The sequence below is a fragment of the Macaca thibetana genome, chromosome 10, assembly GCF_024542745.1.
Source record: "Macaca thibetana thibetana isolate TM-01 chromosome 10, ASM2454274v1, whole genome shotgun sequence".
Taxonomy (NCBI): Eukaryota; Metazoa; Chordata; class Mammalia; order Primates; family Cercopithecidae; genus Macaca; species Macaca thibetana.
Genome location: NC_065587.1, coordinates 9,510,590 through 9,530,003, shown reverse-complemented (window position 1 = coordinate 9,530,003; position 19,414 = coordinate 9,510,590). Strand labels below are relative to the sequence as shown.

Below are 19,414 nucleotides of genomic sequence, written 5' to 3'. Positions count from 1 at the left end.
GTCAGGAGTTTGAGACCAGCCTCACCAACATGGCGAAACCCCATCTCTACTAAAAATACAAAAATTAGCCGGGTGTGGTGATGCACACCTGTAATCCCAGCTACTTGGGAGGCTGAGGCAGGAGAATCGCCTGAACCCGGGAGGCAGAAGTTGCAGTGAGCCGAGATCGCACCACTGCACTCCAGCCTGAGCAACAGAGCAAGACTCCATCTCAAGGAAACAAAAACAAAAAAAAAAAAAAAAAAAACCCAGGCATGGTGGCTCACACCTGTAATCTCGGCACTTTGGAAGGCTGAAGCGGGTGGATCACGAGGTCAGGAGTTTGAGATCAGCCTGGGTAACATGGTGAAACCCCGTCTCTACTAAAAATACAAAAGTAGCCAGATGTGATGGCGGGCACCTGTAATCCCAGCTACTCGGGAGGCTGAAGCAGGAGAATGGTGTGAACCCAGGAGGCAGAGGTTGTAGTGAGCTGAGATTGCGCCACTGCACTCCAGCCTAGACAACAGAACAAGACTCTATCTCAAACAAAACAAAAGAAAAGACAAAACTGACTTACCCAAGATCATAACAGCCAGTAGGTGGCAGAGCTGAGACTTGAACCCAGGCAGTCTGATTCTAGAGTCAGTGCTTTTAACCTCTGCACTGAAGGAGCACATAACTGACATGAGGAGTAAAAGGGTGACCTCGGCCAGGTGCAGTGCCTCATGCCTGTAATCCCAGCACTTCGGGAGGCCGAGGTGGGCAGATCACGAGGTCAAGAGATTGAGACCATCCTGGCCAACATGGTGAAACCCTGTCTCTACTAAAAATATAAAAGTTAGCCAGGCGCCGTGGCGTGTACCTGTAGTCCCAGCTACTCAGGAGGCTGAGGCAGGAGAATCGCTTGAAGCTGGGAGGCGGAGGTTGCAGTGAGCCGTGATCGTGACACTGCACTCCAGCCTGGCGACCGAGTGAGACTCCGTCTCAAAAAAAAAAGTTACGGCCGGGCGTGGTGGCTCAAGCCTGTAATCCCAGCACTTTGGGAGGCCGAGACGGGCGGATCACGAGGTCAGGAGATCGAGACCATCCTGGCTAACACCGTGAAACCCCGTCTCTACTAAAAATACAAAAAATGAGCCGGGCGCAGTGGCGGGCGCCTGTAGTCCCAGCTACTCGGGAGGCTGAGGCAGGAGAATGGCGTAAACCTGGGAGGCGGAGCTTGCAGTGAGCTGAGATCCGGCCACTGCACTCCAGCCCGGGCGACAGAGCAAGACTCCGTCTCAAAAAAAAAAAAAAAAAAAAAAAAAAGTTACGCAGGCATGGTGGTGCACACCTATGGTCCCAGCTACTCGGGAGGCTGAGGCAGGAGAATTGCTTGAACACAGGAGATGGAGATTGCATTGAGCTGAGATCACGCCACTGCACTCCAGCTTGGGCAGCAGAGTGAGACTCTGTCTCAATAAATAAAATAAATAAATAAATAAATAAAGCTGAGGTCTTGCTGTCATAGCTGTCACTAGGTGGGGAAGAAACAATGAGAAATTATGAATAGAGAGCCTGTGAGGTGGCCCTGGACCACAGATCTGTGCCCCACAGGGTCCCACAGCCCACTGGAGACAAATGAAAGCAGCTGGGGTCTAAACCTGGCTCCACCTGCGACTCTCAGCATGAGTGTGAAGAAGCACTTCCCATCTCTGCACATCAGTTCCACATCTATACGATCCGCTTCCTACTTTATCCCTGAAATAATGGATGTGAAAGAAGTTGGGGAAGGGTAAATGCTACCCAGGAAGGGTGGAAAGGAAAAGAGTGACCAGAATCCTGGAAGGCTCCCTGGATTGAGTAGGGCAGAAGGTGGCAAGAAGGATTTGGGTGGGCAGAGCAGAGGACAGGCAGTGTGCACAGTGGTCAAGGATGTTGATGCTAGAGAGCTGGCCTGGGTTTGGGTTCTAATCTTGGGTCTGTCACCTACTAGTTATGTGACCTTGGCCATGGCTTAGCTTTTCTTCTTCTTCTTCTTCTTCTTATTTTTTGAGACGGAGTCTCGCTCTGTCGCCCAGACTGGAGTGCAGTGGCGCGATCTCCACTCACTGCAAGCTCCGCCTTCCCGGGTTCCCGCCATTCTCCTGCCTCAGCCTCCCGAGTAGCTGGGACTACAGGCGCCCGCCACTGCGCCCGGCTCATTTTTTTTTGTATTTTTAGTAGAGACGGGGTTTCACCGTGTTAGTCAGGATGGTCTCGATCTCCTGACCTCGTGATCCGCCCGTCTCGGCCTCCCAAAGTGCTGGGATTACAGGCGTGAGCCACCGCGCCCGGCCCATGGCTTAGCTTTTCTAAGCCTTGGTTTGCACCCCTGTAAAATGGGGTGATGACCGTGCATCCTAGGGCTGTGCCAAGGATAGAATATGAGAATCGTATAGGGCAGTTAGCACAATGGCCAGACACAGTAAGTGTTAAGAACACGTTTGTGATGCCGGGCGCGGTGGCTCAAGCCTGTAATCCCAGCACTTTGGGAGGCCGAGACGGGTGGATCACGAGGTCAGGAGCTCGAGACTATCCTGGCTAACACGGTGAAACCCCGTCTCTACTAAAAAATACAAAAAAAAATTAGCCGGGCGTGGTGGCGGGCGCCTGTAGTCCCAGCTACTCCGGAGGCTGAGGCAGGAGAATGGCGGGAACCCGGGAGGCGGAGCTTGCAGTGAGCCGAGATCCGGCCACTGCACTCCAGCCTGGGCGACAGAGCGAGACTCCGTCTCAAAAAAAAAAAAAGAACACATTTGTGTTATCATGCTTATTATTTATTATTCTTGTTTCTCTAATTCTGTTTAGTTCACAATTAAGAATCTTTCTTAGCCAGACACAGTGGCTCATGCCTGTAATCTCAGCACTGTGGGAGGCCAAGGTGGGAGGATCACTTGAGCTCAGGAGTTTGCAACCAGCCTGAGCAACATAGCAAGACCCCGTTTCTACAAAAAATTTTTTAAAAAATTAGCTGGGTTGGCCGGGCGCGGTGGCTCAAGCCTGTAATCCCAGCACTTTGGGAGGCCGAGACGGGTGGATCACAAGGTCAGGAGATCGAGACCATCCTGGCTAACCCTGTGAAACCCCGTCTCTACTAAAAAAAATACAAAAAACTAGCCGGGCGAGGTGGCGGGCGCCTGTAATCCCAGCTACTCGGAGGCTGAGGCAGGAGAATGGCGTAAACCCGGGAGGCGGAGCTTGCAGTGAGCTGAGATCCGGCCACAGCACTCCAGCCTGGGCGACAGAGCAAGACGCCGTCTCAAAAAAAAAAAAAAAAAAAAAAAAAAAATTAGCTGGGCATGACAGCATGCACCTGAGATCTCAGCTACTCAGGAGGCTGAGGTGGGAGGATCGCTTGAGCCCAGGAGGTGGAGGTTGCAGTGAGCTGTGATTGCGCCATTGCACTTCGACCTGAGTTTGGCAAAGCAAGAGCTTGTCTATTAAAAAAAAAAAACAAAAAACAGCCTTTCTGTATGACCATAGTCCCCTGATCCATATAGCATTTTAGAATGTCCACAATAGATCCACACCCAGGTCTCACTGGTACTTACTCATGAGGAGGACAAAGCAGCTTTCATCCCCACCACAGGGGATAGAAAGGAACCGGGACCCAGTTAGGGTTAGTAAATGGCCAGGCGAAAGTAACTAAGGGCTCCCGGCTCTGCTTGAGGGAACTCTCTTTTTTCCCAATCTTTGTTGGGCAAACACTGACCGAGCCCCTGCTCCATGCTGGGCACTGGGGACCACAGATGACTCCAACCCAGGCCCTGGCCTCCAGGAGCTTGTCAGTGAGGTCGGAGGTAGACACATGCCCAGATGTCAGTGCCTTCCTTGCCCCTTTGTGCCTGGACCCCAGTTTGTAGCCACCTGTTTCTTTGTTCACTGACTGATCTCCCCCTTTGGATTGGAATCTCCATGAGGCCTGGGCCCATCTGCCCTGTTCGCTGGGGTATCCTTTGCCCCTCACTCATGCTTGGCACGTAATGCATGTTCTGTATTACAGCCTGGGAAGGGAAGGAAGGATGGTTGCTGTCCAGTGGTCACTAAGTGTGGTCCAGGCACTGTTGCAAGCTTTCCACGCCCTGGCTCCTTTGGGCCTTACAACCCTGTGCCTCATCTATGTATCCTCACTTGCTGAGGGTTGCAGGACGTTGTTTGGTTTTAGAAACAAGTTGTAGAACTATATAATGTGACCTCATTCCTGTTTAAAAAAAGAAAGAGACAGCCAGGCACAGTGGCTCAAGCCTGTAATCCCAACACTATGGGAGGCCGAGGCAGGTGGATCACTTGAGGTCAGGAGTTCAAGACCAGCCTGGCCAACATGGTGAAACCCCATCTCTACTAAAATACAAAAAAAAAAAAAAAATAACTGGGCATGGTGGCACATGCCTGTAATCCCAGCTACATGGAAGGCTGAGGCAGGAGAATCTCTTGAACCCAGGAGGCAAAGGCTGTAGTGAGCTGAGATCACACCACTGCATTCCAGCCTGGGGGACAGAGCAAGACTCCATCTCAAAAAAACAAAACAAAAAAGAAAGAGACAATCCCCAAATCCCCGCAAAACAAAACTAAGCTTTTTTTTTTTTTTTTTTGAGACAGGGTATTGCTCTGTCGTCCAGGCTGGAGTACAGTGGCGCAATCTCAGCTCACTGCAACCACTGCCTCTTGAGTTCAAGTGATTCTCCTGCCTCAACCTCCTGAGTAGCTGGGATTACAGGCATCCACCACCATGCCCAGCTAATTTTTCTATTTTTAGTAGAGACGGGGTTTCACCATGTTGGCCAGGCTGGTCTCGAACTCCTGACCTCAGGTGATCTGCCCACCTCAGCCTCGCAAAGTGCTGGGATTACAGGCGTAAGCCACCGTGCCCGGCCAGAACTCAGCATTCTTTATAGGTCTGCATTCATGCATTCCTAGAAAAGAGCGCTAAGGAAACACATCAGCCCAGCAGAGTGTGATTCCCTCCTGGAAAGACCTGGAGAGAAGGGGGAGACCCAGGGAGCACTTGCTCTCCCTGTAACATTCTTCCCTTCTACAGTGACATTCACTTGCTAAATTTTAGAAATAAAAAGACTATATTAAAATAAAAACAAAATGATTCATTTTCTACCCCCAAATAAAAGGAAAAACAGAAGCATGGGGTGGTGGTCCTGGTGCCACCACTCATTAGCTGTGTGACTTGGACAAGCCAGGGTCACCTCCTGGGGCCTCACTTTCTCATCTGTAACATGGGGTGACCATGACCTCCCCCCGTAGGGCTGCACAGGTGTCCAGGAGCACGGCTTTGTGAGCCCGGGCAGACTGACCCACCACCCTGTGTCGTGTCCTCTGCAGGATGAAAGCGTGACTCAGCTTGGTCAAGAGCTGGCCCAGAAACTGGGGTTGCGAGTTCGCAAGGCATATAAGAGGCCCCAGGTAGGTGGGCTCGGGACCCTGGGAGGGTCGGTGTGGATGTGAGGAGGTCTGAAGCGAGGGACCAGGCACCGTGGAGAAGGTGGGTGAGGGTGGCCAGGGCCAGGTTAGGACAGAGGGGAGCGACAGCAGGTGATCTTCCTTGTCTGTTGGCTGAAAGCCCCGGAACCTTTCAGAAAAGGAGATAGCGGCCACCGCTTCTAGCTCACCTTAGACTCCAGCTGTTGAAAACCACTCCCTCCCTGCGCTGGCTGACTTTAATCACCTGGAGGTGGCCTGAGTTGACACTGGCGTCCTTCAGCATTATGTTCTAAAATAACCCCCATATGGTGCAAATTTGAAGTGTCGGTATCCGTTTGGCTGGTTCAGGTCCACACAGATTCATCTGGCACCTGCCAAGGGCCAGGAGGCTGCACATGGGAAAGCTCGTGACTCGAGTCTCTGCTGTGACCTTGAGCAAGTTAGTTCATCTCTTTCCACCTTGGTTTCCTCATCCGGAGGATGGAGATAATTTATGCCCACCCCAGAGGGCTCATGGGAGGATTAAAAAGAGAGAATGGATGGGCCGGGTGCGGTGCCTCACGCCTGTAATCCCAGCACTTTGGGAGGTCGAGACGGGCAGATCACCTGAGGTCAGGAGTTCGAGACCAGCCTGATCAATATGGAGAAACCCCATCTCTACTAAAAATACAAAAATTAACCAGGTGTGGTGGCGCATGCCTGTAATCCCAGCTACCCAGGAGGCTGAGGCAGGAGAATCACTTGAACCTGGGAGGCAGAGGTTGCAGTGAGCTGAGATCGCGCCATTGCACTCCAGCCTGGGCAACAAGAGTGAAACTTCGTCTCAAAAAAAAAAGAGAGAGAGAACGGGCCGGGCGCAGTGGTTCATGCCTATAATCATAGTACTTTGGGAGGCTGAGGTAGGCAGTTTGCTTGAGCTCAGGAGTTCAAGACCAACCTGGGCAACATGGCAAAACCGTATCTCTCCAAAAAGTACAAAAATTAGCCTGGTGTGGTATTGCGCGCCTGTAGTCTCAGCTACTTGGGAGACTGAGGTGGGAGGATCACATGAACCCCAGAGGTCAAGGCTGCAGGGAGCCGAGATCACACCCCTGCACTCCAGCCTATGGGACAAAGTGAGATTCTGTCTCAGAAAAATATTTTAAAAATTAACAAATAAATAAAAAGATAGAATGTTGGAGACGGTGTCTAGCATGGTGCGTGACACACAGCAGAGGTGTGCAGGGAGATCCTCTGCCCAGGTCAAGGTTGGAGGAAGAAAACCCCAGAATCTGACCCAGAGAGACAGAGCAGGTGATTTCCGGCAGGCCTGGGGACAGGGACTCTCAGGGGACACCGCAGACCCCAGCTGCCTGTGTCAGGGCTTCTTTCCTGCCCCAGCTAAGGGGACCTTGAGCATCTTTTCAGAATCTTTACCTCTGCCCACCTCTCTCCAATCTCTGGCAGGAATTGGAAACCTTTTCTCTGCTCAGTAATGGCACTGCGGCTGGCGTGGCAGACCAGGTAGGATTGGGGCTGAGCCAACCTGTCTTGATTTATCCATTACAAGAGGTTTGGATTCACTCTCTCTGGGTATAAATGACCTCAGGCAGCAGGTCCAGGGGCCTCCGCCTCCCCAGGAGGTGCCTCCCATGACCACGGGGGCAGGGTGTGGGGACAGGCCATGGCTGCTGTTGGCAGGAAGGGGTCATTGCCGGGGAGCCACTGGGGGCAGCCTTACTCATGGACCCTGGCCAGGACACAGTCTGGGCACCTGGTCCCACGTGCCTTCCTTTTGCCTCCCGCCCCACATTTCCTGCTGTGTTGCTTTTTTTCTCACCAGCCTTTCTGCAGGTTCAGTCCCCTGGGCCTCGAATGTCTTCCTCTTCCCCACCCTGCCTTTCTCTAGCTCTTTGCTTTTCAAAGCCCAGCTCAAGGGCATGCCCCTGCTGACACCCATCCTGCTCTCCCTGGCTCGGTGACTCTGCTGGGGAGGGGCAGCTGAGACTGAGGATTCTGACAAGGAAGAGCCCAACTGGGCCCTGCAGCCTTGGGCAGGTCCTTCAGAGTCCACGTTCTGAAATGCGGACCATCCCTCAACAGAAACAAGGGAGGAAAGTGCTTGATCACCCGGCACATGGGACCCAGCAGGAAATGAAGTGGGCAGTCACGGCGGAGAGCTGCTGTGCTGTCCCGAGCTAGGGACCCCTCCTAAGGGCCAAGACACTTGTGCGCCCCCGTCAGGCCTGGCTCATCCCGGGAGGTGGGGCAGGGCCTGGCACATGACTAAGACCCCTGTCCCCCACTCACCACACAGGAGCTGCTCAGGTAGACTTCGAGGCTTTCTGGAAAGTGAGGAATGGGCTATAAGAGCACTGATGGAACCCGAGGTCCTGCCACCTTGTACGTTAAGGGAAACTGAGGCACAGAGTGGGGCGGGGACAGGGCCAGTGTCACACAGCGAGATAGCAGCAGGCCTCCCTCCTCCAGAGCTTTGCAGCACTTTCTTTCATTCATTCCACAAGGAGGCCCACAAAACACTCTTGGCCCTGGGCCTGAGAGAGCTGCGTCCTTGCCCTCAGGGGCCTCCCAGCCTGCAAAGGAGGCAGGTGATGATCTGCCTTTGTAGCACTCACGGTATGTGTGCCAGGCACAGTGGCTCATGCCTGTAATCCCAGCACTTTGGGAGGCTGAGATGGGTGATCAGTTAATTTCGGGAGTTAAAGACCAGCCTGGCCAATATGGTGAAACCCTATCTCAACTAAAAATACAAAAATTAGCCGGGCGTGGTGGCGTGCACCTGTAGTTCCAGCTACTTGGGAGGATGAGGCAGGAGAATCACTTGAACCCAGGAGGCTCAGTTTGCAGTAAGCCGAGATCACGCCATTACACTCCAGCCTGAGAGACAGAACAAGACTCCATCTCAAAAACAAAAGAAATTATTAGGCCTGGCACATACCAGGTGCTCCAAAGAGGAAACACTAAATGAATGAGAAGTGATTTGTCTAAGTTTACCCAGTATGGGCCAAGCACTGAGCTTGGAGTTGGGTACGTGATGAACAAAACAAATCTGTTCCCTGCCTTCAAAGAGCTCACAGTCCAGGATGGACATTAGGACATTAGCCAGATCATTTCTGGTTACAAACCGTGATGAAGACTCTGAAGGCAGAGTGTGGGGAGACCTGAACCATTGCAACTGGGAGGCCTGATTTAGACAGGATTTAGTGACATTTAAGCTGAGACCGGAAGGTTGAAGAGTTAGGGGCAGGTGTGCAGGTGAAACAGCATTCCAGACCGGGGGAAGGTGTTTACAAAGACCCTGAGGCCTGGAGGAGCTCAGAGTGTGGGAGGAACCAACGCCAAGGCAGGCAGCCCCCTGGGGGTCCTGGAACAGGAGATATAAGCCAGACCGCTTGGCCCCTGGTGAGAAGCTCAGTCTTAGCATTGGGAAGGCATTGAAGGGAGGCAGCATTAATTCTATTCATTGATTCAGAAGGTGTTTATTGAGTACTGCTTTGTACCCAGTGTCAGTTCAGACACTGGGAATAGAGCACTGAGGTAGCTTCTCATCACAGCAAGCGGAGCTGGGGCTGGGCAGGCACAGCAGATGCTCAAAAGATATTTGTTGAATGACTGATGACTGTGGCCAGGGGGCCACAGCAAATATGGGCTGAATGCCCAGCTCTCCAGGGCCAGGCCTCAAAGCCCTGCTCAGTCTGCAGCCAGATGACCACAGATGGCGCCATACCTGGCACCAGGCACTCCCGGTCCCAGCCAGGCCGTTCACCCATCCCTGCAATCTTTCTGGGCTCCTCCTGCACGTTCATAGAGGTCAGGTGGGGCATGGTTCGGGAGGGCTCTAAGAAGCCCAGAGTGGAGAGGACCAGTTCAGACCCTGCCTCATGAACTCAGTTTGCCCAACATGGTACACACATGTGCACGTGCACACACGGAGTGGCCCTAGGACACATGAGGGCAAGGTGGTGTCCCAGCCAGAGCCCCTGGCCTTCTGTCAGTTGTGCACAGACACAGGTAAATGCAGGCTGCAGGGGTCCTTGTAGGTTCTCCACCATGAGCACCGTATTCGTTCAGCCGGCTGGTCATTCCACATGTGCACCTGGAAGTGGGGATGGTCCAGGCTATGCCCTCAGGGAGCTGCTTATGACCTAGGAGCCAGGCAGAGGCCCTACAAGACAGAGTCTGTGCAAGAGCTGCCTCTGGCAGTGTGGGGAGCAAGATGCAAGGAGGGCTGTGAGTTCCAGGAACAGAGAGCCCAAGGCAGCCTTGGTGGGAGAGGGCTTCAGCGAGCCAGGGAAGCAAGACTAAGAGGAAGGGAGAGCTGGAGAGGGGGAAACGGCACTCATGACCAGGGACACAGCCTGCGCAAAGGCTAAGCAGCAGGAGAGACAGACACCGCAGACCACAAGACCAGTTCCTCCCATGGGGCTCAGAAGAGCCTGGGCTCTGCAGTGGGACGTGCTTTGGCTCAGATCCTGAGCCTGCTCCTTATCTACGCAGGCCACTCCACCTCTCAGAGCCTTAGCTTCCTTCTCTTTCACAGGGGTCCAGTACCTGCCGTTTTTGTGGAGGTTGTAGAATTACAATGGGTCAGTGTGAAAGCTCCCAGCAGGGCGTCTGCAGGAGAGAGAGAGCTCCATAGACCTTTGTCGCTAAACGGATGTCACCAGAAGGAGTGCCATGCAGAAGGGCAGGAAGAGTGAGCCTGGCAGGCTGAGTTGATGGCATGGGCAGGAGGGCTGAGAAGGTGACTTTGTCCTGTATGGCCTGGGAGCCATGGGCAGGACCTAGCAGGGAGAATCACCGCTTTCCCTAGAGATGTTCATCTGGTACCTCTCTTTTCCCTCAAAGATTTTATGTGCTGGGCGCGGTGGCTCACGCCTGTAATCCCAGCACTTTGGGAGGCTGAGGCAGACGGATCACAAGGCCAGGAGATCGAGACCATCCTGGCTAACACAATGAAACCTCGTCTCTACTAAAAATTCAAAAAAAAATTAGCCGGGCGTGCTGGCGGGCGCCTGTAGTCCCAGCTGCTCGGGAGGCTGAGGCAGGAGAATGGTACTAACCCGGGAGGCGGAGTGTTCTGTGAGCCGAGATCGCGCCACTGCACTCCAGCCTGGGTGACAGAGCGAGACTCCGTCTCAAAAAAACAAAAAACAAAAAAACTTTATGTACTTACCATGAGGATAGCAGCTCTGTGATCCAGCATGGCGGCCTTGGTTTGGCAGCCAATCTGTGGTGAGCAAACACTCCAGAGACTGAAGTGCACACATTTGCCATGTGCTCCATGGCAGGCTCAGGTGTGGGGAGGAGGTGCAGGGTGTTGGTGCAGGTGTGGGTGGGGGAGTGTACAATTCCAGGGGACAGACTCAGGGCAGGCTCTTGGATCAGACAGCCCTGCTCTGATCTGTGCATGGCAACTTTCTGGGCTGACATTTCCATGCCATGGGATGCTACCTCGCAGGGCGCCTGGACCGAGGGCTAAACCCCACAGTGGGTGTGAGATGCTGGCCTGGGCTGGCGTGAGGCAGGATGCCCGATGAAGCTAGCTCCTGGTCCTGTGGCTGCTGGTCCTGGGAAAAGAAGGCTAGTGATGGAGTCTGGTCCTCCATCTGGCCCTCTATGGGGACACAGAGAGGGCGGGGCCCCCCAGGGCCTCACCAGGGAAGCAGGACTTCAGCTGGACTGTGAAGGACTCAGAGAAAAAGGGGAGGTTGTCAGGACAGGAAAGGATGCACCACGGCCTGAATTTCGGAGCGCGGGAGCTGGTGAATAAAACACCAGCTCAGGCCGGTTTCCTGATAGCTGGGACTCAGGAACTTATGCTGTGCATCTAATAAATACAGGCCAGGCATGGTGGCTCACGTCTATATTCTCAGCACATTGGGAGGCCGAGGCGGGTGGATCATTTGAAGTCAGGAATTTGAGATCAACCTGGCCAACATGTTGAAACCCTGTCTCTACTAAAAAATTCAAAAATTGGCTGGGCGCGGTGGCTCAAGCCTGTAATCCCAGCACTTTGGGAGGCCGAGATGGGCGGATCACGAGGTCAGGAGATCGAGACCATCCTGGCTAACACGTTGAAACCCCGTCTCTACTAAAAAAAAAATACAAAAAACTAGCCGGGCGACGTGGTGGGCGCCTGTAGTCCCAGCTACTCCAGAGGCTGAGGTAGGAGAATGGTGTAAGCTCGGGAGGCGGAGCTTGCAGTGAGCTGAGATCCGGCCACTGCACTCCAGCCTGGGCAACAGAGCCAGACTCTGTCTCAAAAAAAAAAAAAAAAAAAAAAAAAATTTAAAAATTGGCTGGGTGCAGTGGCTCACGCCTGTAATCCCAGCACTCTGGGAGGCCGAGGCAGGCGGATCACGAGATCAGGAGATTGAGACCATCCTGGCTAACACGGTGAAACCCCATCTCTAGTAAAAAATACAAAAAATTAGCCAGGCATGGTGGTGGGCGCCTGTAGTCCCAGCTACTCAGGAGGCTGAGGCAGGAGAATGGCGTGAACCCGGGAGGCGGAGCTTTCAGTGAGCCGAGATCGCGCCACTGTACTCCAGCCTGGGCGACAGAGCGAGACTCTGTCTCAAAAAAAAAAAAGTTCAAAAATTAGCTGGGCGTGGTGGCATGTGCCTGTAATCCCAGCTACTTGGGAGGCCGAGACTAGAGAATCACATGAATGTCGGAGGCGGAAGTTGTAGTGAGCTGAGATCACACCATTGCACTCCAGCCTGGGTGACTGAGCAAGACTCCATCTCCAAAAAAAAAAAAAAAAAAAAAAAAAAACCTTGGGGCCGGGCGCGATGGCTCAAGCCTGTAATCCCAGCACTTTGGGAGGCCGAGACGGGCGGATCACGAGGTCAGGAGATCGAGACCATCCTGGCTAACACAGTGAAACCCCGTCTCTACTAAAAAAATACAAAAAACTAGCCGGGCGAGGTGGCGGGCGCCTGTAGTCCCACCTACTTGGGAAGCTGAGGCAGGAGAATGGCGTAAACCCAGGAGGCGGAGCTTGCAGTGAGCTGAGATCCGGCCACTGCACTCCAGCCTGGGCGACAGAGCAAGACTCTGTCTCAACAACAACAACAAAAAAACGTTGGGTGTGGTGGCTCACTCCTGTAATCCCAGCACTTTGGGAGGCCAAGGCAGGCGGATTGCCTGAGCTCAGGAGTTTGAAACCAGCCTGAACAACATGGCAAAACCTCATCTCTACGAAAAATACAAAAGGCTGGGTGCGGCGGCTCACGCCTGTAATCCCAGCACTTTGGGAGGCTGAGGCAGATGGATCACCTAAGGTAGGGAGTTCGAGACCAGCCTGACAAACATGGAGAAACCCCGTCTCTACTAAAAATACAAACATTAGCCAGGCGTGGTGTTGCATGCCTGTAATCCCAGCTGCTCAGGAGGCTGAGGCAGGAGATTTGCTTGAACCCAGGAGGCGGAGGTTTCGGTGAGCCAAGATCGCACCATTGTACTCCAGCCTGGCCAACAAGAGCAAAACTCCATCTCAAAATAAATAAATAAATAAAAATACAAAACAAAAATGCAAAAAATTAGTTAGTCAGGTGTGGTGACGGGCTCCTGTAATTCCAGCTACTCGGGAGGCTGAGGCAGGAGAATTGCTTAAACCCGGGGGGTAGAGGTTGCAGTGAGCCAAGATCGTGCCACTGCACTCCAACCTGGGCAACAGAGCGAGACTCTGTCTCAAAACAAACAAACAAATAAAAAAAACACTTACAAAGCACTTCCTGTGTGCCAGGCCCTATTCTAAGCTTTTCACACATAGCAGGTCATTTCATCCTGATAGCTTTCCCCAGCAGTGAGTGAAGCAGGCCCAGAGTGGATGGGGAACTTTGCCTAGGCTGTCCAGCCTGCTCAGGCCCAGCTTCCCTCCAGCAGGAAGGCAGTGGGATCCCACCTGGGCTGCATCCCCTTCTCTGCTTCCTGGGGGACCTGGGGCTACCATGGGAGACGAGAGCCTGGGGACCCAGGGAGAGGGCACTTTTGTCTTTGAACTGCAAGCCATCTGTGGTGCTGCATGGGGGGCTTGGTATGACCCTTGCCGCCTTCACCAGGGTGAGGACCCCACCCCGTGGCAGGTGGAAGCCAAGACTCAAAGGTTCCCTCCCTGCCCTTCACCACCCCTCCCTAGAGGGGTAGCTGTGGCACTCCACTGATCCCATGCCCCCACCTCCTGTCCCATCCAGCCCCTTGCTGGGCACCACAGGGGTGAGGACCCAGCACGTGTGAGGGCTGTTTTTTTTTTTTTTTGAGATGGAGTTTCGCTCTTGTTGCCCAGGCTGGAGTGCAATGGCACGATCTTGGCTCACCACAACCTCTGCCTCCCGGGTTCAAGTGATTCTCCTGCCTCAGCCTCCCTAGTAGCTGGGATTACAGGCATGTGCCACCACGCCCGGCTAATTTTGTATTTTTAGTAGAGACGGGGTTTCTCCATATTGGTCAGGCTGGTCTTGAACTCCCGACCTCAGGTGATCTGCCCGCCTCAGCCTCCCAAAGTGCTGGGATTACGGACATGAGCCACCACGCCCTGCCTTTTTTTTTTTTTTTTTTTGAGGCGGAGTTGCCCAGGCTGGAGTATAGTGGCATGATCTCAGCTCACTGCAACCTCCGCCTCCTGGGTTCAAACCATTCTCCTGCCTCAGCCTCCCAAGTAGCTGGGGTTACAGGCTCCTGCCACCATGCCCGACTAATTTTTGTATTTTTAGTAGAGATAAGGTTTCACCATGTTGGCCACGCTGGTCTCAAATTTCTGACCTCAGGTGATCCGCCCACCTCGGCCTCCCAAAGTGCTGGGATTACAGGCATGAACCACCGTGCCCAGCTGCATGTGAGGGCTTTAATCTCCCCTGGCACTCTAAGTGCTCCTGGGTGCTGGGTCAACAGCGTAGTCATGTGGGGAGGGGCTGGTCCTGGGTGCCGGGATCGGGGCCTTCCCAGCCACAGAGCCATTGTGGCCCTCTCCCCACAGGGAACTTCTAATGGATTGGGGTCCATAGATGACATCGAAACAGGTAATGTCCCTGATATGAGGGAACAAGTGGAAATTGAGGCCCCAGGTTGGGGGGCACTCAGCCCCCCACTCCTGATGTCCCCTAGAGGTCAGGGGAGTCAAGTCCTCTCCCCATCCCAGCCCTGTAGACGAGAGGGCCTTTGAGGGGTTCCCCACCCTGATACTCCCTGAGGCATGGGAGAAAACAGTGGGTTGAGAGCCACAGACCTGCTCAGGGAGGGGAGGGCATCTCTAGCCTGGCAGAGAGGGGCGCTGCCTCTTAGCTGGGTGCAACAGTTCCATGGCCTTCACTCCAGGCTGCCTGCACATCCCCGCCTCTTCCAAAGCCCTTTCCCCTCCTCTTCCTCATTGGCTTCCAGAAAAGGTTGCCTTTTTAAGAGTGTCCCCTGGAGAGGGCGTTGCTTACCCCAGAGGAAGGAGGCAGCAATAGTGGACATTCAGGCATTGAGCCTGGGCCAAGGGTTGACATCATAGGACTGAGGGCCCCTCCCAGCTCTGGGGCTGTGGCCTTCCTTGACCACCCCCTGAGCATCTGCCAGTGGGATCAGCCGATGGGGAAGGCAGGGCTCCTGGGAAGAGCTGAAGGAAGAAGGGAAGGTATTGGGTGAGCGTCGTGGGGCCCAGGATGCCTCCTCCACCCCCACCAAGCAGTGCTCCCCTTCATCTCTTGCCTACCCCACCGCAGACTGCTATGTGGACCCTCGAGCCTCCCCAGCCCTCCTCCCCTCCACGCCCACGATGCCCCTATTCCCTCATGTTCTGGACCTGCTGGCCCCGCTGGACAGCAGCAGGACCCTCCCCAGCACCGACAGCCTGGATGACTTCTCAGATGGGGACGTCTTTGGCCCAGAGCTGGACACCCTCCTGGACTCGCTGGTGAGCCACACCGCCCTCCTTGTGCTCCCCTGAGTCCCTCTCCCCACTGTGTCTCCACTGTCCCAGGGGTGGAGGGAAGGTCCCCATGCTCATGTCATGTGTCTCAGGAGGAGGCCTCAGTAGGGACAGAAATGAAGCTGCAGACTGGGCACGGTGGCTCATGCCTGTAATCCCAGCACCTTGGGAGGCCAAGACAGGTGGATCACTTCAGGTCAGGAATTCGAGACCAGCCTGGCCAACATGGTGAAACCCCGTCTCCACTAAAAATACAAAAATTAGCCGGGCATGGTGGCGCATGCCTCTGGTCTCAGCTCCTCAGGAGGCTGAGGCCGGAGAATCGCTTGAACCCGGGAGGCGGAGGTTGCAGTGAGCCTCCACTGCACTCCAGTCTGTGCAATGGAGCAAGACTCCGTCTCAAAAAAAAAAAGAAAAAAAATGAAGCTCCAGAATGTCTGGCCAGAAGGGACCATAGTGAGCACTGCTCCCCCGTGGGACAGGCTGAAGCCAGGGGACAGGGTGCAGGTCTCCTTGCTTCCCCAAGTGCCTGATGCTGCCCAGGCCTGGGCAGTCCTGTTTTCCTCTGACCCCTCCCTCTGTCCCTGCCTCGTAGTCTCTGGTCCAGGGTGGCCTGTCTGGCAGCGGCGTGCCTAGTGAGTTGCCCCAGCTGATACCCGTGTTCCCCGGCGGGACCCCACTGCTACCACCTGTGGTGGGTGGCTCCATCCCTGTCTCCAGCCCACTGCCCCCCGCCTCCTTCGGCTTGGTCATGGACCCCTCCAAGAAGCTGGCCGCCTCTGTGCTGGATGCCCTCGATCCCCCGGGCCCCACGCTAGACCCTCTGGACCTGCTGCCGTACTCGGAGACCCGACTGGATGCGCTGGACAGCTTTGGGTCGACACGAGGCTCCCTGGACAAGCCTGACTGCTTCGTGGGTAAGGCCATAGGCGGGCACGCCCAGCCCCCTGCACAGACTGCACAGTGCTGTGGCCTCTGGTCCCTGGAGAGTGGAGCTGAGTTGCAGATCTGTTTGTCCCCATTACCCCTTAGCAATCCCGGGCCATGCCTCTGCGCTGCTCTCTGCAGTGCTCAGCACAGTGTGGGGCTGGGCCTGAGGGGCGGGTGTCTTCTTCAAGATCAAGCAGAGGAGAGCTACGACAGTCCAGGCCTCTAGACTCCCAGTCTGGTGCTCCCTGCCCAGCCTCCCAGGACCCTGGGTCACCAGGCTGGTGAGATCCCATGGGATGATCCTGAGGCTGGGGGCGGGGCACAAGGTCATGGCCTCCCACAGCACCATTCTGGGCTGGGTGCCAGGGACCCAGGGAGGAAGCCGGGTTGTCTGGGCCCTGGTGGAGCTAGCTTTCGGCAGTCGGACACAGCCCAGGGCACTCGACTGAGAGGACTTAACGGGACAGTGGGGGCATGGAGGGGATTCGCTCAGCCTCAGGGCCAAAGGAGGCTTCCTGGAGGAAGTGATCTTGAAGGAAAAGCTCTTGAAGGCGGGGTCTTGAAGGAAAAGTTCAAGTTCTCTGCCTGCCAGGCAGAGGAAGCAGGGGCACTATCCTGGCACAGCATGGCGCGGGGCTGGCTGAGAAGCAGAGCAGCTGGGGTGGGGGCCTTGGTCTCCAAGGACCTGGGAGCAAGCTAAGGAACTTGGGCTTTCTCCTAGGGGCAGCAGGAAGCCCTGGCAAGTTTAAGCAAGGAGTGGACACACGGGCTGGGAGGCGTCTTTGCCCCAGGGTAGTGGAGAGGAGAGGATAGAGTCAGAGGTTCAGCGGGAGTGGGAGAGGACGTGTGGCCTGGAGGCTTCTCTGAGTTAGCGACACATAAGGGGAAGCCCTAGGAAGGCCCCTCACGCCTCAGAGCCAGAGCCACTGACCCTATGTCTTCTCCCTGCCCAGAGGAGACCAACTCACAGGACCACCGTCCCCCTAGCGGTGCTCAGAAACAAGCCCCCTCGGTGAGTGACTGGAGTGGGGATCCAGGCCTCTCATTCCCTGCTGGGGGTTGTGGGTTCTAGAGTCGGGGAATGAGCCGATTGCACAGGGTAAGGTGCTGCATTCCCCATGGCGGGGCACCCCCACAGTGGATGGATCAAAGATGGTTACCTCGTGTCCTTCCTCACCAAGCCATGTGCTGGGCAGGCACACAGAGGGCACCATTGCCCGTGTCTGGTGGAAGAATTCAAGCCTCAGAGGGTGAAGTGACTTCCCCAGGGTTAGTAGCATCCCTGGTCTCCAGACTCAGCCAGGTCCTGAGTTTAAAAGACCATCTTGCCTGGGCGTGGTGGCTCACGCCTGTAATCCTAGCACTTTGGGAGGCTGAGACGGGCAGATCACAAGGTCAGGAGATAGAGACCATCCTGGCTAATACAAAAAATACAAAAAATTAGCTGGGTGTGGTGGTGCGCACCTGTAGTCCCAGCTACTCGGGAGGCTGAGGTGGGAGAATGGTGTGAACCCAGGAGGCAGAGCTTGCAGTGAACCAAGATCGCACCACTGCATTCCAGCCTGGGCGACAGAACAAGACTCCATCTCAAAAAATAAAATAAATAAATAAATAAATAAACAAATAAATAAATAAAAGAGCATCTGATGAAGGGCTGGGCGTGGTGGCTCACGCCTATAATCCCAGCACTTTGGGAGGCCGAAGCGGGCGGATCACGAGGTCAGGAGTTCGAGACCAGTCTGGCCAATATTGTGAAACCCCGTCTCTATTAAAAATATAAAAATTAACTGGGTGTGGTGGTGGACACCTGTAATCCCAGCTACTCAGGAGGCTGAGGCAGGAAAATTGCTTGAACCTGGGAGGTAGAGGTTGCAGTGAGCCGAGAGCATGCCATTGCACTCCAGCCTGGGCAACAAGAGCAAAACTCCATCTCAAAAAAAAAAAAGGGCATTTGATGAGGATGCTGCACTCTGACCTACACTAGCTGTGTGGTCCTGGTGAAGTTCCCTAACCTCTCTGAGTCTTGCCTTCCTCCCCATCTGCTGATGACTTGGGGGATTGGCGGAGGGCATGAACACAGGCTGCAATCACGGCCCCTCCCATTTCTATGCTTTCACATTCAGCTTGCCTTCAAAGAAAGGCTCAGAGCCAAGACCCAGGTCACCCACTAGCCTGGGGGCTTCCCAAGGCGGTCCTGATATTCTAGACTCTTGGACCACATTACAAAGCGCTCTCCTGGCTGGGAGGGTGGAGCAAGAGGAGGGGTCCTGGGTGGTGGTTTTGCTCTTGGGTAGGAGGGGGGGTCATAGGGCACTCCCCTCTTCTGGTGCCCAGGCTGGCCCTAGTGGCCTCAGCCATCATCCAGTGCCCACAGTGGCCTCCTTCCTCCTGTCACAGCCAGAGCCCTGCATGCCCAACACTGCCTTGCTCATCAAGAACCCCTTGGCTGCCACCCACGAGTTCAAGCAGGCCTGCCAGCTCTGCTACCCCAAGACAGGTAACATTTCACCTGCAGACTCCACCCCTCTGCCCAGAGAACTGGGAATCTCAGAACATGGGATCCCAGATCAAAAGAATCCCAGTGTCTCAGTTGGAGATAAGTGCCAGAAAACAGAAGGCCCTCTGGGGCAAAAAAAGGAAAGGGGCAGGAGTTTGGGGTCTGTCCCTGCCAGGCACTGTCTTCACAGTTCTTGCTAGAGAAACACTAACATGGTCAGACTCACTAGAGAGTGAGGGCGGTGGTAGAAAGGGGATGGGTAGGCCGGGCATGGTGGCTCACATCTGTAATCCCAGCACTTTGTGAGGCCGAGGTAGGCGGATCACTTGAGGTCAGGAGTTTGAGATCAGCCTGGCCACCATGGCGAAACCCTGTCTCTACTGAGAATACAAAAAGTAGCCAGGCTTGATGGTGCTCGCCTGTAGTCCCAGCTACTCGGGAGGCTGAGGCAGAAGAATTGCTCAAACCCGGAAGGTGGAGGTTGCAGTGAGCTGAGATCACACTACTGCACTCCAGCCTGCGTAACTGAGCGAGACTCTGTCTCAAAAAAAAGGGGGGGTGTGTCAAGAATGGGCTCCTTGGAGGGCTTTACTCCAGCATGGCCCCCCGGTCTCCAGGGAGCAAGTAGCCAGGAA

At 54.7% G+C, this 19,414-nt stretch overlaps 2 protein-coding genes and 1 pseudogene across 2 annotated transcripts in view; 2 read left to right on the top strand and 1 right to left on the bottom strand.

Annotated features, from left to right (window-relative positions):
• Positions 1–14,533, bottom strand: part of LOC126929229 (60S ribosomal protein L17-like) — a 198,475-nt pseudogene extending 183,942 nt beyond the window's left edge.
• Positions 1–19,414, top strand: part of ACO2 (aconitase 2) — a 297,744-nt gene that overhangs the window by 90,690 nt on the left and 187,640 nt on the right. The window lies entirely within an intron of this gene.
• ZC3H7B (zinc finger CCCH-type containing 7B) overlaps positions 1–19,414 on the top strand; it is a 63,925-nt gene that overhangs the window by 26,858 nt on the left and 17,653 nt on the right. Inside the window, exons 6-12 of the mRNA XM_050805827.1 lie at positions 5,338–5,418; positions 6,883–6,939; positions 14,420–14,462; positions 15,147–15,337; positions 15,948–16,269; positions 17,236–17,294; positions 18,680–18,779. Of these exons, the coding sequence (XP_050661784.1) occupies positions 5,338–5,418; positions 6,883–6,939; positions 14,420–14,462; positions 15,147–15,337; positions 15,948–16,269; positions 17,236–17,294; positions 18,680–18,779 (853 nt within the window). The remainder of the gene's footprint in view (positions 1–5,337; positions 5,419–6,882; positions 6,940–14,419; positions 14,463–15,146; positions 15,338–15,947; positions 16,270–17,235; positions 17,295–18,679; positions 18,780–19,414) is intronic.